This window comes from Triticum urartu, chromosome 3 (assembly GCF_003073215.2).
Source record: "Triticum urartu cultivar G1812 chromosome 3, Tu2.1, whole genome shotgun sequence".
NCBI lineage: Eukaryota > Viridiplantae > Streptophyta > Magnoliopsida > Poales > Poaceae > Triticum > Triticum urartu.
The window spans coordinates 670,561,417-670,578,502 of NC_053024.1; the positions used below are offsets into that span (position 1 = coordinate 670,561,417).

At 45.5% G+C, this 17,086-nt stretch overlaps 2 protein-coding genes across 2 annotated transcripts; both read left to right on the forward strand.

The window, feature by feature from the left end:
* Positions 1-4,913: 4,913 nt before the first annotated feature.
* On the forward strand, positions 4,914-13,951 carry LOC125545821 (histone-lysine N-methyltransferase, H3 lysine-9 specific SUVH4-like). The gene is made up of 16 exons (XM_048709856.1): positions 4,914-5,068; positions 5,622-6,091; positions 6,185-6,250; positions 6,382-6,459; positions 6,550-6,604; positions 6,753-6,862; positions 7,949-8,128; positions 8,422-8,520; positions 9,002-9,100; positions 9,508-9,557; positions 9,719-9,807; positions 11,715-11,877; positions 11,953-12,058; positions 12,923-13,105; positions 13,231-13,461; positions 13,552-13,951. Exons 2-16 carry the CDS (start codon positions 5,642-5,644, stop codon positions 13,663-13,665), a joined length of 2,073 nt encoding a protein of 690 aa, XP_048565813.1. The 5' UTR covers positions 4,914-5,068; positions 5,622-5,641; the 3' UTR covers positions 13,666-13,951.
* A 556-nt stretch (positions 13,952-14,507) lies between these two features.
* On the forward strand, positions 14,508-15,930 carry LOC125549045 (trihelix transcription factor ASR3-like). The gene is made up of 2 exons (XM_048712543.1): positions 14,508-15,313; positions 15,402-15,930. The coding sequence occupies exons 1-2, from the start codon at positions 14,788-14,790 to the stop codon at positions 15,767-15,769; spliced, it is 894 nt and encodes a 297-aa protein (XP_048568500.1). The 5' UTR covers positions 14,508-14,787; the 3' UTR covers positions 15,770-15,930.
* The last annotated feature ends 1,156 nt before the right edge of the window (positions 15,931-17,086 follow it).

Consider the following 17,086-nt stretch of genomic DNA (forward strand, 5'->3'; position numbering starts at 1 on the left):
AAAACACGAGAGAATCACTCAAACCAACAATATTCGATTACACATGTGCTAGATCCTCGAAACACAAAGAGAGATATAAGATCCAAAGTCAACAACGAACGATACACGGTAACCGGTTCTTCTCCGTGAGGAGGTCTTGATGGGGCCACCCAAGAGGGGGTCTTGAATCCAAGGGGATATTCTCCGTAGAGGGGCCGTGGTCTCTCTCGTGGAGTAGATCCGTAATGGATGAGCGTAGCTCTATCTCTCAAATGAGCTATCACAACGCTAACCCTAGAAAGGAGGAGGGAGAGGTCTATTTATAGTCTTAGTGCAAATGGGGGTGAAGTGAAGGGGTACATGGGCCTCAGCCCGCAAGTGGACACAGCCAGGCACCGGACGTCCGCTGGGGACTGGTCGTCCGGTGGCTCGTGGGCGGCCGGACGTCCGGTAGGGGCCGGTCGTCCGCTCGATCTCGCTCGGAGGCTGGTGTAGTGAATTTCCGGTCTGGACCGGTCATCCGGTCGCTAGTCGTCCGGTGGCGTCGGACGTCCGCTCGTTTGGCTCGGGTGCAGGGACACCAGTCGTCCGGTGGATCTACAAGCGCCGGACGTCCGGACCCGACCGGTCTTCCGGTGGCTGGAGCTTCTTCGACAGCTCTTCTTCTTGCGTCTTTGTTTCCACGCTTCCCTCGCGGATGGTGTAGGTGTTCCTTGGCGCTTGCACTCCTCCACGTCGTCCGCAGCGTTCCGACAATACCTATGCATGCACACGGGAGAAGTGTCAAGTAGTATACCATCCTCGAAGGGGTCAAGTGAGCACGTGTAAAGGATATGATTCACCTTTGTGTATGTGAAGTAGAAGTCCTACGTGTCACTTGCCAAACGGACTCTTGACATGGTGATGCCCGTAGGATGTTCCGCATCAATATCACATACACCCTCACTCAAAGGAACCGACATCCTTGTCGGCCCATCACAAACGTTCCCTCTTGATACAGGTATGTGCATCTAGTCTGGCACATGTGCCATGCCGTGTGTCACAACGGGCACAGGCGCCATGCGCCACATGCCTGCACACCTGACCCGCGCATTCCCATGCCGTGTGCCACAGCGGACACATGCGCCATGCGCCACATGCCCGCACACCTGACCCGCGCATTCCCATGTAACCACAACAGTCGGTTCTGATACCAATTGTAACGCCTCGGCCACAACCACCATTTCCCGGCTATTACGTCTAGCGGGGTCTAGACTATACCCACAGACCAACACTAGTCTTTTTTGCGCATTTTGTCCTCACTCGTGCGCAGCGCATACAGGAGCAACTTCCCGGTTGGTCACCCATCCTAAAATCGCTCCAAGACAAGCACCCATAACTTTGGAGTTCTTTGCGAATGAGCTCCCAAAAAAAAGGAATTTTTTTGTTGATATGAGTAGTCTATCATTCGTATTAAGCCAAGCTCTGACAATAGCTCATGACAATTCTGTCGTACATATATTCTCATGCCATGACATGTCGGTTAATCTATGACCGGTTGGCCCGGATATCTATGTTACCCTCCACCCACGGAGTTTCGAAGCATACGCCTTTTGTCTATATGTTTTGCAACACCATTATAATAACATGTAGAACTTTGACGACACTGTTTTTACACAAAAAGGAGAGGTACATAGATGGAGTGAAGAGATGAAGCACTGTTCAAAGGACCTATAGCATCCCTGCTTCAACACGTTTAGTTGTAAAAAAACATTTGGAAGACATATTCATTGTCTACGATGCTGAAGGGATTCGTTGCAAGGAAAGCAATTTTTTCCTACGAGAAAACTAATAAACTCAAGATCCAATCTACTAGACGCTAGCAATGAGTGGGAAAAGGTATACACACCCTCGTACAACATGCGTTTTTAATGATCTAAAGATCGTGGGCGATGTAGTCGTACTTTCGTCGAATCAATTCGATGTAGCACCGCACGAATGATGCCTCCGAATTGCACACACGTGCAGCTTGATGTCGTATCCTCCTTCTTGATCCGGCAAGTGAGGGGGAGAGGTGGATGAGATCGATCTGGTAGCACGACGGCGTGGTGGAGGAAGTATGGTTGAAATCCAATAGAGCTTTATTAAGAACTGCGCGGATGAGTGACGTATGGAACGAGAGGGAGGCAGCCAACAACCGAGGTGTGTGGTCCTGTGGCCAGCCCATCCCTCCTCTATTTATAGGCGTGGGGGAGGAGTCTTGGCCCCTCCGCCAAACCTCTAGGGACTGCGCACCAAAGGGGGGAAGGAAATCTCCTCCTTCCTTCCCCACCAATCATGACCCCTCCTTTTTAGGGATCTTGATCTTATCCCTTCGGGATTTGATCCTATTCCTTTTAGGGGGGGGGGGGTATTTTGGTGTGTATGGACCAGAGGTATGGTGCCTTGGCCACCACTCATGTCCAAGTGGGTCCGACTCGGGTACCTTCTAGAACCTACCCAGTATAATACTGAAAATCCTAAACTTTTCTGGTAACCCCGAAAATACTTTTCATATATGTTTTCTTTGTCTCTGGACCATTCCGAAGCTCCTCGTGATGCCCGGGATCCTGTCTAAGACTTTGAATCAAAATTCGATACACACCATCTTATTGTCTCATAAAATCCTAGCGACACTGAACGTTAAGTGTGTGACCCTATGGGTTCGTGAATATGAGGATATGATCAAGACTCCTCTCCGATCCATAACCAATAGTGGGGCCATGGATGCCCATAATGGTTCCCAGACATTTCATCGATTGAACCACGATGTCAAGGATTCAAATAATCTCGTATACGATTCCCTTTATCTGGCAATATGTCGCTAGCCTGAGATTCGATCATTAGTATCACCACAGCTAGTTAAATCTCGTTACCGGCAAGTTCTCATTAGTCGTTCCATAATACAATACCCCCGTGACCAAACACATTAGTCACATGCTTGCAAGCTACTTATGATGTTTTATTACCGAGAGGGCCCAAATATATCTCTCCGTTACATGGAGTGAGAAATCCTAGTCTTGATCCATGCAACCCAACTAGTGCCTTCCGAGATACATGAAGAGCACCTTTATGATCACCCAGTTACAAAGTGACGGTTGATGCCCACAAAGCATTCTTCCGGTACTATGGAATGGCATGATCTCATAGTCTAAGGAACAAATACTTGACATTAAGAAAGTTGTAGCAATTTAAACTTAGTGACACGGTTAAATGCTAAGCTTATGATTGGGTATGTCCATCACACTATTCTCCTAATGATATGACCTTGTTATTAACTGATAACTCATGTCCATGGTTAGGAAATCTTAACCATCTTTAATCAACGAGCTAGTCTAGTAGAGGCTTACTGTGGACACAATATATGTTTATGATCTATACATGTATTTAAGTTTTCGGTTAGTACAATTATAAGATAGAGAATAAACACTTATCAAGAATAAAGGAATACGAGAATAACAACTTTATTATTGCTTCTAGGGCATCTTTTCAATCGATGCACTGCTGGCTCGTAATCCTAGTTAGTGCTACCAACTGCTACAGTATATTGTCAGACAAGAGTTCAGCAAGACCAGTTGTTACATATTCATTGTTTGTAAGGCACCGATGTCTCATACTCGCAGTTAATGGTTTCACGCCAACTCGTGATACAATTGTATTGTCAGACTAGATTTTAGCAAGACTACCTGTAAAATACAAGCGCAATACATATTCATTGTTTATAGCACAATATTGTCTCGTAATTGTAGTTAATGCTCCCGCGTCAGCTTGTGATAGCAAAATCGTACATGTATGCCCACACCATGACACATCGACTATTCTGCGCCTAACCGTCCGTATTGTTTTTTTAGTTGCGCTGGGTAACCAATGCTACCGTCTGCATGTAAATTCTAGAAGCGCGCGCTTAAAGCTACTTTAAATATATATTCTGTACCACCACTAATAGTATACAAAACTTTTCAAACCATGCCGCTTACCCAAAGGAGAGATGGAGAGCTAGAACACCGTTTAAACTTTTTGAAACTCCGATTGCTCCTGTTTTCCGAAATAAAATAAAATTAATGAAGAAAACAGCCCATGCTGCAACTATTATCGTTCCAGAAAATGGTTTTTGTTCTCTTCCTTGACCGCGCGGATTGTCTGACTAGATTCCAGCGAGACCAGTTGTAATTGTTGTTTTGTAGCGCACAGTGGGCTCGTAATTGCAGTTAATGCTCTCGCGTCAGCTTGTGACAGTTAAAGCGTACTACATGCATGTATGCCCGTTTATTTAAAAAAAAGAGAGATGGGCATGCTAGTTGCTACTCCCTCCGTTCCTAAATACTTGTCTTTCTAAACATTTCAAATGACTACTACATACGGATGTATGTAGACATATTTTAGAGTGTAGATTCACTCATTTTGCTCCGTATATAGTCACTTGTTGAAATGCCTAAAAAGACAAGTATTTAGGAACGGAGGGAGTAGATGGAGAGGAGAGGAGGGGCACCGTTCAAATTTCAAAAGCAGCCGCGCTTTCTACAGGGGTCAATGGGGGGGGGGGTGTCGCAAGACGGGAATGGAAACCAGTGTGGCCTATGATGGGCCTATAGAGGCTGGCAGGAGGCACGAAGAAGGAAAGAAAATGTCTCACGGGCTCGCACTGGCCCGTTGGGGGCTCCCCGCACTGGCGCGCGCCGATTTGACTGCCTTTCCGAAATAAAATACTAAAACCGACTGCCCGCACCCCCATCGGACGGCCGCGCGGCGCGGGCGGCGAATCCTGGGCCGTCCGATGCCCGCCGCGGTGCGCCCGCCCGAATTTCAAATCCGCCCCGCCCGTGCGACGCCCCGCGTGCCACACACGCTTTGATGGGTGGCAGCGGCGGGTGATTTCGTCGTACCTTCGGGGGCAACACGGTAATCCCGCCTCGGAAAAGGGGAAGCGGCAGCTGGCCCTCGCTATTTTGCTTGGTCTGTGTCCCCTGTTTCCTGCCCCCCTCCCCCATCGCCTTCCCCTTCCTCTCCCTGTTCCGTTTCCGCCGCCTCTCCACCTCCCCCGCCGCCGCGTCGCTCCTCCGCGCCGGTAGAGGTGAGTTCCGCTCGGTCTGCTCCGTTCAGCCGTCTCGTGCTCGTGCTGCCGCGCCTGTCGGCGTGGTTTGGTCGCTTCGTTATGCAGAGCGGGTTTTTTTTGCCGTCGATTTTGGGGGGTTTTGCTTGTGGTTTTCTGGGCGATTTCCTGCCGATTGTTCGTCTCCGGACGTCTTCGCTTCGTCTGTGGGTGCTATCGGGGTGGTAGGTTGGAAGCTGATGGTGCTGTTCATTTCTGGGGTTTTTTGGTCACCATTTGTGGGGGTTTTGTGTGTGTGTTTTCCGGGCGATTTCCTGCCGATTATCCATCTCCGGTGGTTGTTTCTTCGTCCGGGGCTGTGATTAGGGTGGGAATTTGCAATCTGGTGCTTCCGGTCAACAGGGCGAGGGTTTTGGTGGGGTTTTCTGGGTGCGATTTTCTGCCCCCCATTGCTGCAGATTGCGCTGTATGCCTGTATCTTCTATTTTTGGTCAGCAGTGTCATGTGTAAGGAATTCAGGAAGGAAGGGAGACGAGAGCAGAGTATCTGACTATGCTCTATTTTTTCGCTGCAGAGTTTGTGGAGCTCCCGCTGATGGAGGGGATGGATTCGGTCGCCGTGATGGAGGTGGCGCCGGTGCCGGACCCGCTCTTCGTCGGCGCCACTCCCCTGATCCCGGCGCCACCGGAGTCGGAGCTCGTGCTGCGCCGCAGCGCCCGCTGCCTCGGCAAGCCACGCGTCCCAGTCTACGCGGAGCCGGAGGAGCCCAAGCAGTCCACCGGCCGCCGGGGCCGTCCTAAGAAGAAGAGGGACGAGGAGAACCAGGACCCGGCTCCACAGGTCGCTGCCAAGGTGCCCAGGAAGGCCGCCAAGGTCGAGCCAAAGGAGAGGAAGCCGATGCCGGTGGTTGGGCAGGAACCGGTTCCTGCTGATTTCACCGGAGCTGCCGCGGAGGACGACGCCCTGGGCACCGGGAAGAGTGCCAAGCTGCGGGTCAAGGAAACCTTGCGTGCCTTCAACAGCCACTACCTCCACCTTGTCCAGGTAGCCTCGTCTGTCTGAACTCTGAATGTTCAGGTTCTTTTCAGTTTACTGTATGCTTTGTCTGACTCTGACTCTCTGCTTATATGGGTGCAGGAAGAGCAGAAAAGAGCACAGGCTGTCATACAGGAGATTGCAGCCAAAGGAGCTGCCAAAAATAAGGTGTGGATTCTCGTGCAGTTCAAATTATGTTTCTACATGTGTCATGCCGCCTGTCTCTTAGTGCTGTAACTCCTGTTCATTGTGGTGAATGGTCAGATTTGTAAGTTCTTCTGTTGTCCTTGTAAATGTAGGATGGCAAGAAAGGCGGCGAAGGTGAGGCCAAAGAAAAGCGCCCATCCAAGCGGCCTGATTTGAAAGCAATTACAAAGGTGTTCTGTTCTCTGCTTTTATTTTCATTGGTGCAAACCTACTTGACTTCTTTATTTAGGCTGAACTTGCCATAATTGTTGAAATCTTAGATGCAAGAGAACAACTCTTTTCTTTATACGGAGAAGGTGTTAGGGCCAATACCAGGTCAGTCTGTCCTTCTAGTTCTATATACCAGGAAGAAAATTTGTAATTTGAGTTATTGTGAACATGATTTCAGTTTTTAGTATCCACCATATTTGATATTACGTTATCACCCTCTGGATGTATGATGCCCTGATATCCTCCTTCTCAGGGATCGACGTCGGGGATCAGTTTTATTCTCGTGCGGAGATGGTTGTCTTGGGCATTCACAGCCATTGGCTGAATGGTATTGACTATATGGGTATGAAATACCAAGAAAAGGTAACATCAATAAACATTTCCATAGCAACTGTCATACTCAACATCTTTTCCTTTTTTATCCCTTTAATGGTTGACGACAACTTGGTTAGTCCCAATAGTTTTTCTGTCCTACCACACATGATTATTGCCAATGTGGAGGAGTGAAAAGGATCAGAGAGAAAATAGCTCTCTCTTGATTTGGAGTCTGACTCTTGTATTAGTTAAATGTTGAAACTGCAAATTCAAAGCTTAGTGCCTTTGTGCGCTGCTGTCTCCTTGTATTGACTCTTCGTGTAGGCAAAAACTTAAGTCAGAAGCCGCTGTACAAGTTGTGTTTAGTGTTGACTCTACATGATCTAGAGAGTATAACAGTCATCAGCCGACTACTTTTCACGTGCCATTGTGTGACTGCAGGTTGTGACCCACTCTTAGCAGCACTGTTCATGAAAGTGTTTTTAAGCGACACTTAAGCGCTGAGTGATGGCAAAACGTTTTGCTTTGGCCCTAAGTGGTAGATTGAGCGTTTTTTTAAATTGACCAGAATTTGGTTGTTTTTAGACAACTTTTGCTTGGCTGCTTGCGCAATAATGACAATTTGCTATTTATCTTAATATCAGGGTCTATTTGAACTGAACTGCATTTTAATTGGTAATTTGCTTGCTGTGTGAACCTCATGTGTATTTGCTATGGTGTGAACTGAATTTTAGATGTTATTTCAGTTACTTGTGTGCTATGTTTCCTATTTTCCTGTGCATATTATTTAAAAACAGTCAAATTCTGGCATTTTGAAAATGCTTAAGTGCTCTTAAGCGTTTTTAGGGTTAGGGTTTAGGATTAGTGCTCCGCTTCGCTTATGCTTTCCCATTTTTTGAAAATTGTATAGCAGTAAGCTATATAACATTTCCACTTTAGATCTCCCAATTGTCGAATTGATTTGCTGGGTGCAATTGTAATCCCTTCCTAAATTCTACTCTAGTTACCTCCTATTTCATCTCCAAGTTGATAAGCAACCATAATTTGATTCATGCTAGAGTAGAATTTGTTCAGATCATCTTCATATGTTTTGTTGGTATTTTTAGTTAGCTAACACTTTTGACATTTATGCAGAAGGAGTACGAGAACTTCACTTTCCCCATGGCAACTTGCATCGTCATGTCAGGGATATATGAAGATGATCTGGACAAGGCTGATGAAATTATTTATACTGGTCAGGGAGGAAATGATTTACTTGGCAACCATCGCCAAATTGGTTCTCAACAACTGAACCGTGGAAATTTGGCATTGAAGGTTAGTTTTAATGGTTCTTATCAGTTACATGTCATTAAAGTAAATCTCATTATAGTAAATCTAATGTTGTTTGTAATAGTTTCTCAACTTGTTTGTCAGTGATAACTTAGTCCATCTTCTAACTTGAATCTTCTTATATGTTAGAGTTTTGGTTGCCATACAATCTTGGAAGCTGTTTATCTTTATTTCACTGGAATCATGCCTAGCAATTTGCAATTTGCTGATTTTTTCATGCATCAATACCAATAGCAATTTTTTGATATATTGTATGTTCATTTCTTGTCATGTCGCAGAATAGCAAGGATAATGGCAATCTGATACGAGTTATTAGAGGTCATGTGGCCAAGAATAGCTACACCGGCAAAATCTACACATATGATGGCTTGTACAAGGTCTTATCCTTCACTTATCCCACATCGGTCACATTTAGACAATGTCATGTCAACAATATGTATCTTTGACTGTTACTTTTGTATGTATATGTTAGTAGAAAATTATGAACTGTTTCATTGATACTAGTTTTGGCCTTTATCAATATGACCATTTTTGTATATTAAAATTAAATTATAAAAGTTGACTGCGTACTTTCTAGAAACTCTTGTATTTATGAACGGAGGTAGTTTCATTTAAATGAATTAATTTTGTTTGATTACTTCCTTTACCACACTAGTTGTTACTTGTTATTGATGAATGCTGGGTAACTCTCTCTGCCCTTTGGCACTCAACCACAAGCAGGATACGAAATAGCCAAATCCTTACCCAGAAATATAGTTGTTCATGAAACAACAAGATATGGTTCTTAGCATCTGCTAGTTCTGTACTTCTGTTATCTTCCTTTGGCTAATATTATTCCCCTCTGTTTTCAATCTGTAGGTTGTAGATGACTGGGTGCAGAAGGGAGTACAAGGACATGTGGTATACAAGTATAAATTGAAGAGGCTTGAGGGTCAACCGTCGTTGACAACCACTGAGGTATATATGCGTGAAACCCGAACTTAATTCCCACTGTACGTTGTGGTGGTGCTACAGGATTTCTTCTGCAACCGTGTACTATCTGATTTACAGATACAAATTACATTATGATTTGAGGGTATAAAATTTGCTCAAGTTTAGCCTACAGTAAGTTACATGACTGATGCTGGTGTAAGAATGCGCAATTGATGCTTGTTTTGGCGCTATAGATGGGTCTGAATAGAAAAAAAAATCTGTCACAAGGCAGATTTATCTCCAGTATGCTCACTGCAGGTTGAAGTAATCTAAAGATGATTGGTCTCTGTTTTTTATATCTTGATGCTGGATATATTTAACACCTTAACACACATTTATCTGCATTTTGTTCTTTGCCTTACTTTTTCCACATAAAATGTTTATTTCTGCAGGTGCGATTCACTCGTGCGGAAGCTCCCAGAAAGATTTCTGAATTACCTGGGTACATGATAGCTTTCCTGTTTTACCTTTCGTGATTTAATATGTTTATGATGGAGTTTTGATTTTTCAATCGAGGAATCTCAAACTGCTGAACTATTAATGTTTGTTCCTCACCCTGCTACCTATCCTAATAGGAATCATGTGCTGCCTTTTATTTGATAGGTTGGTTTGTGATGACATCTCTGGAGGACAGGAGAACATTCCAATTCCTGCTACTAATGTGGTTGACGACCCACCTGTTCCTCCATCTGGTATTACTAATTCATGATTTACGTTTTTTGTGTGCTTAAGTTTCAGCAGACAGCATATACCTTCAAGTAAAAACAACAATAAACACACAAAGACTCTTAGTCCCAAACTAGTTGGGGTAGGCTAGAGTTGAAATCCATAAGATCTCAAAACCTAGTCATGGTTCTGGCACATGGATGGCTAACTTCCACGCACCTTTGCCCATGGCTAGTTCGTTGGTGATACCAGTCCGTCAGGTTTCTCTTTAGAGACTCCTCCCATGTCACGTTTGTCGTTTGGTCTACCTTGACATCTCATTATCATCACGCTTTATCCTTTTGCTATGCATTTGTGCTTCTGTAGGCCTACATTGTATATGCCCAAACCATCTCAGATGATGTTGGACATGCTTCTCTTCAATTGGAAACTAGTCCAAATCGAACTCAAAAGCAACTGGGCAATCCAGCTTCCCTGGAACTAGTTAGCCCAACTCTATCACATATATAAAAATTCCGGATCCGATCCTTCGTTGTTTGGCCACCTATCCACCTTAGCATGTGCATCTCTAGTATACCAGAAGCTTCGTGCCACTTCATCCACCCAACTTTGATTCGATGACTCACATCTTCATTGATATCACCATCTTTTTGCAGCATCAACATCAACAAAACGTTTGTTGATGCAGCACTCTCAGGTTAAGATTTATTTAAATTCAAGACCAGATATTTCTCCATGCATGTTCTAGTATATCTCAGCAGCAACTCAACCTGGCAATCGGGTCGGGTTTGGTCGGGTTGACCTCTACCAGACCCATGCACAACTACACTATCGGGTCAATCATCAACCCACGACCCTACCCATGGGTCTAGAAAGATACCCATTCCCGAACCCACCGGGTAACCCGACCCAGTCGGGCACCCATCGGGTATGGCAGCACAGGCCATTTAAATATTTTTTGTGTTTATCAATTTTGCTTGCCTAAAATTTCAAGGTAGGTGGGGTCTTTTCAACCCAATTTTTTATAACAAAGCTTTTATATGCCATATGCCACAACCAGTAACTAGGTAGTCAGCCTCCTGCTAGCTTTATAGTGATATGCTTTCATTCTTCCTGGCTGGTATCTACCTGCAGTTTTGAGGTAGTAGTGTCGTGTGGCTGGTATCTGCATGGGCCGATCTCAAAACGAATTTTGGACCTGCAATGCTTCAGACCTGTGTGAATGATAAAAGGATCAAAGCCTTCTCATGTGTCAGATTGTTGGTTGAATGACGAATTTTGGTCTGAGTTCGTCTTGGACTCCTTTACTGCATGTGCACTGTGGCCTGTGTACCAGTCGATAGTAATAATATAGTACTCCCTCCGTCCCAAAATAAGTGTCTCATGCTTAGTACTAACTTTAGTATGGTTAAGCACTTAGGCTGCATGTTGTGGGCTGACCAATGATTACTCTATTTTGCTGGGAAAGCTGGCAGCTAGTTCTGAACTGCATAGCGCAGTCTACTGGATGCTATTTTAGAGAAAAATGTCTATATAAAGTGACCTTTTCAAATAGCAATTGGCAAGTAAAACAAATAAATATGATTATTAATATGAATCGGGTGACCCATGGGCACAAACTTGCGCCCATACCCTAGGCAAGACCCATGGGTGAAGATGGCGACCCATACCCTACCCATTCAGGTCGGGTGGCCATGGGCGGCCAAGCCCATGGGCCGGATTGCCGGGTTCATCAACCGCTGTAATTAATAGTCATCAGTTTTTATCATATACAGATTACATTTCTTTGAAGTGTTCTTCTATCAGCTTAACTACCATGTTCTTTCTATTTTGTTTGTCTCCATGTCCTCCTTTTGTCTTCAAAATATGCAGTACTCTTTAGTGGCTAAGTTGTTGTCTGCTTTTGGTTCCCTTACCTTTGGCAATTCTGTAGGTTTTGTGTACTCCAAATCACTAAAAATCTCAAAAGGCATAAAGATTCCATCTGATTGTGCTGGCTGTGACTGTGAAGGAGACTGTGCTAATAACAAAAATTGTTCATGTGCTCAACTTAACGGCTCGGATTTGCCTTATGTATCATTTAAGAATATTGGCAGGTAAAGTGTAACGGTCCAAATTCCTTAGTTAAGCAAGACCATCTCTTGCTTTGTGAGCTAATGGTTTTTCTTTAGGTTGGTGGAGCCCAAAGCAGTCGTATTCGAGTGTGGTGCTAACTGCAGCTGCAATCGAAACTGTGTCAATAGAACATCTCAACAAGGGCTGCAACATCGCCTAGAGGTTTGTATTTTGCTCTTCCTCTAATCTTTTAATGTTTCCAGTTTCCACTTTTCTACCTTGCCAGGAACTTTCACATGTGCTAATCTGATAATTGTGCAATATTATATAGATGTAACTGTAGTTGATAATGATGGCTTTGGTATATTTTTTTGTATTTGTATTTGTGGTAGTAAAATTCCATAGATAAATCACATGTTATATATGCGGGCTCAACTTAAATAGTTTGTTTTAACCAAACATCACTCATTCTCTGTCCATTCTTCAGTTTTCGTCCCTCTAGGTTTATGTACGCCACTGCCATCGTTTATCCCGCGTATTCCCTATTTTCATTCAAGGAAGACACTACACATTTTAGTGATTCCAAATTTTGATATTAGCCTGCCCAATGCCTGGAAGCAACCGTATCTGTTAATTTAACTGCTGTCCTATATCTTGTTACGTTTGCTATTTTCATTCAAGGAAGACACTACACATTTTAGTGATTCCAAAATTTGATATTAGCATGCCCAATGCCTGGAAGCAACCGTATCTGTTAATTTAACTGTTGTCCTATATCTTGTTACGTTTGCTATTTTCATTCAAGGGAGACACTACACATTTTAGTGATTCCAAAGTTTGATATTAGCATGCCCAATGCCTGGAAGCAACCGTATCTGTTAATTTAACTGCTGTCCTATATCTTGTTACGTTTGCTATTTTCATTCAAGGAAGACACTACACATTTTAGTGATTCCAAAGTTTGATATTAGCATGCCCAATGCCTGGAAGCAACCGTATCTGTTAATTTAACTGCTGTCCTATCTCTTGTTACGTTTCCTATCTTTTATATGCTGTAGTTGCTCAACAAACTGAACCCCAATGTAGGTGTTCAAGACGGCTTCCAAAGGATGGGGCGTTAGGACCTGGGACACAATCCTCCCGGGGGCTCCAATCTGTGAGTATGTTGGGGTGTTGAAGAGGACTGAGGAAGTGGATGGTTTGCTACATAACAACTACATATTTGACATTGATTGTCTTCAAACAATGAAGGGTTTAGATGGACGGGAGGTACTAATTGCTTCACTTAAAGCTTTCATTTTGCTTACATTACATCATTTGTCTCATTGCTCGGTTTCGTAGCTTGTTTCTGAAAAATGGAGGGTTTTAAATTATTTGTTTCTGCTCTTGCACAGAAAAGGGCAGGGTCTGATATGAATATGCCATCACTTCACGCTGAGAATGATTCAGAGGCACCACCGGCACCGGAGTACTGCATAGATGCTGGCTCTATTGGAAGTTTCGCGAGGTTCATAAACCACAGCTGTAACCCTAACCTCTTCGTCCAGTGTGTCCTAACCAATCACCACGACGTCAAGCTAGCCAAGGTGATGCTTTTTGCTGCTGACACGATACTTCCACTTCAGGTGAGTTGATTTCTGTTGCGTCTCTGTAATTTTTCCAGTTACAGCCCTATAACTTCTCTCGAGTTCTAATAACTGGTATGTGCTTTGCAGGAGCTCTGCTACGACTATGGCTATGTCCTGAACAGCGTCGTTTCTGCGGATGGCGAAATTGTCAAGCTGCCATGCTGCTGTGGTGCCCCAGACTGCCGCAAGCGACTCTACTAGTTGGGCTCTTCTGTTCTGGATTTTGGAGAAAGCAGAAGTATATGTAGTAGTATTGGGAGCATGAGCGTGGCCATGCCTGCTGTGTATATGACAAGCAGGACATCCTATGATTATTAGCGAAAGAAGCGCGTTCTCATTTTGTGTAGGATAGATGACATGCTGGACATGCTAATTATATTTAGCAAACAAAGTTTGTCTAGGTGGTGACATGTTGGTCATGATGGCATGATATTTTGTGAACAACTGATCCATATAAGCAACCGAAGGATTAACCGATCTTTTGACATTTTTATGTGTTCCTTGCATCATGCTTCTGAAATCCCTCTTCATATTTCAGCATATTACACATAATTCGGTGTGAGTGCTGTGTTCTGCTGTCAAAATTATGACAGAAGATGAGATATAATTTATTGCCATATACCCCCTCTGTTCCTAAATACTCCCTCCGTCACGGTTTATGCAATGCGCCCTAAATCTTGTCTATTATGAAAACGCATGTAAATTTAACTATGCCTTCTAAACTGTGATGGAGGGAGTATAAGTTTTTTCTAGAGATTTCACTATGGACTACATACGGATGTGTATACATGTAGTTTAGAGTGTAGATTCACTCATTTTGCTCTGTACGTATTCCATATTGCAATGTCAAAAAGGACTTATTATTTACGAATCGGAGGGAGTAATTTCTACTTCTGTCTGTCTCATTGCTCGAGAAATGCCAGCCTGTGCTCTCTGTGGCTGTGGATGCGAATTGATAGTGCTGCCATACCCATACTGCTGTCGAACAAATTAGTCCTCGGCAAATTCATATATCAGCATTGATTTGTATCTCCTCTTGGGTACAGGTAATGTTTGGGGTGGCATATTTGTTGCTTTACAAGTTTAATTTCCTGCTGATTTTGGGCTGTGCTGCCAGCAGTGGTATGGCAGTAAATCTATTAACTTTTTTGGATAAGTGCAATGAGATATAGATGGCACTAGCTGTGCAGGGTTAAGTTCTTGCCAATTTCTGCCCTGCCGATTTTAATGGCCAAGGAAACAGCAGTGCATAAATCTCAGCCCGGCGAGGCCTCTCGATCTCGACGCGTGCCCATCCTCTCCTGATTCGAGCCTAAGGAAGAAATGATGTCTGCCAACGGCGACTCTCCGGCCGGCGCCGCCGTGACGACGCCGAGGTCGCGGCTGCCGCGGTGGACGCGGCACGAGACGCTGGTGCTGATCCAGGCGAAGCGCGTGACGGAGCAGCGGGCGGCGCAGCCGGTGCGGCTCAAGTGGGCGGTGGTGTCGGCCTACTGCCGGCGGCACGGCGTGGAGCGCGGGCCCATGCAGTGCCGCAAGCGCTGGGGCAACCTCTCCTGGGACCTCAAGAAGATCGTCGCCTGGGAGAAGAAGCACGCCGCCGCCGTCGCCGCCGTCGCGGGCGACGCGGACTCGGCGGCGCCGGAGCGCGAGTCGTTCTGGGACATGCGCGGGGAGGAGCGGCGCGCCAGGCAGCTGCCGTCGTCGTTCGACCGGGAGGTCTACGACGCCATCGTCGGCGCCGGCGGTGCCGCCAACCAGCTGAAGCCGGACTCCGCCGAGGAGATGGAGCTCGCCGACGACGCCGACGAGCACCCGCCATCGCCGATGATGGTCATGCCCATCCAAGGTAAGGGCCGCCACTACATTCGATCGCGAACTTACTTGCCACTTGCCACGTACTCATATGTATCGCACGTTTTTTTGCCGCTGCGCAGCGAGAATGTACGTGCCGCCGGCCTCCTCCCAGTCCCAGCGCGAGTGCTCCGATCCGGCGACGGAGAGCGCCAAGAAGCCGGCGTCGGACAAGAACTCGACGTCGCAGCAGGACAGCGAGGCGACGTTCGGCGCCGGAGTCGGGGCGGAGGACACGGACACGGCGACGGCGACGCCAACGGCAGGGGCGGGGACGACGAGCATGGGGAGGCAGATGTCGGAGGCGCTGGAGAGGGGCAACCGTTTGCTGGCGGAGCAGCTGGAGGCGCAGAGGGCGAACTGGGAGGCGGACAGGGAGCACCGGAGGGCGCTCCTCGCCGCCGTCAACAAGCTCGCCGACGCCGCCGCCAGGATCGCCGAGAGGCTCTGACGTCTCGACCGGATGAATTCTCGTCGTCGACACCGATCGATAGCAGAGATAGGAGATGAGGCCGATTCAGAGTTTCAGATACTACTAAGTTAGACCAAAATTAAGAATGATGCTTTCCGTATGACTATCAAATCTATCATAGATAATGTTGAGTATTCTTCTCTAGTTGTTCCTGATGTGAATGGTGGATTGGCCTGATATGATGACGGAATAATGTTTGTTGTCTAGATTAATTCCTTGGAGGATGTACAACTAGGAATCCATCCAGGTAATCGCTCAGGCTGGATCAGTTACTAGTGTTATTTATTTTGGGAGAAACATATTGTTAGATAAAGTGAGAAATGGACAAATCAATTTTCTCTCTTTGTGTTGAGAGGATACTTTTTCGTGATTTGTGGCAAGAGCATGGAGAGCCCCCCCCCCCCCCCCCCCCTTTTTTTTGAGGGGCGCATGGAGACCACTTTTTTTTTAGAAACACATGTAACTTTATTGATCATAACAATTATAGGTAACACTGATTTGGACCTAAGATCCAAGAAAATAGAAAGTAACTCCTATGACTAAGAATTACAATGAAATCTCTTGTAACACCTTCTTCGCGGTAACAATCTCTGCAAAGACTTCGGTAAAGAGGCTGCAATTAGACTGGAGCAACGATGTTGTTATTTTTTCACCCGCATGAACGTTACCAATAATGATTTTTGAAAGCCCCTTGAGTTGCCCATCTAAATAGATGGGAAGCCTTGGTCTACTTGGGCCAGGGATGATCCCCTAGAAGTTCAGGCCCTCGAATCACTATATCTTCACCATGATGTCGATGAAAAATTTCACCTCCGCAAAGAATCAAACCAATAAAAAAAGCTTGACACAACAATATAAACTCATCAGATCAGAATAATCGAATCTGCGAGGACAAAATACTCTCTATCCTCATGGCACTACCAAAAGAATGAGAGAAAGTTTATTCTCACAAAACTATAAAGATCATTAGGTGTTGACAAAGAACATAGAGGTCTTGAAGATCCGTGGTCCCCCACCTCTCAGCGCCAAGATGACAACTGGAGGCGAGGGGAACAAATTTTCTCAGATGAAGGCGACGACGGCGGCACGAGAAACCCTAGCTAGCGTGCATGGAGACCACATAATCGGCGCCTTATGCCTCGGTCTCGCGCCCACTCGCAAGCAAATATGCGCCGGCCCATAAGGCGCGCGAGCAATCGCTCGCCCACCTGGTTGATTGGCCAACCGTTGATTTGCAAAAAAAGAAATCGCAAAGATTTGAAATAAAGTTCGTGAATTCAAAAAAGTTCACAGGTT

Bases quoted from the DNA above. Each gene is read 5' to 3' on its own strand.
- LOC125545821 (XM_048709856.1), top strand. From the start codon at position 5,642: ATGGAGGGGATGGATTCGGTCGCCGTGATGGAGGTGGCGCCGGTGCCG. The intron at 6,863-7,948 runs GTAACATCAATA...ACATTTATGCAG, and splicing joins GTATGAAATACCAAGAAAAG to AAGGAGTACGAGAACTTCAC. The intron at 9,808-11,714 runs GTATTACTAATT...GCAATTCTGTAG, and splicing joins CCCACCTGTTCCTCCATCTG to GTTTTGTGTACTCCAAATCA.
- LOC125549045 (XM_048712543.1), top strand. From the start codon at position 14,788: ATGATGTCTGCCAACGGCGACTCTCCGGCCGGCGCCGCCGTGACGACG. The intron at 15,314-15,401 runs GTAAGGGCCGCC...GCCGCTGCGCAG, and splicing joins GATGGTCATGCCCATCCAAG to CGAGAATGTACGTGCCGCCG.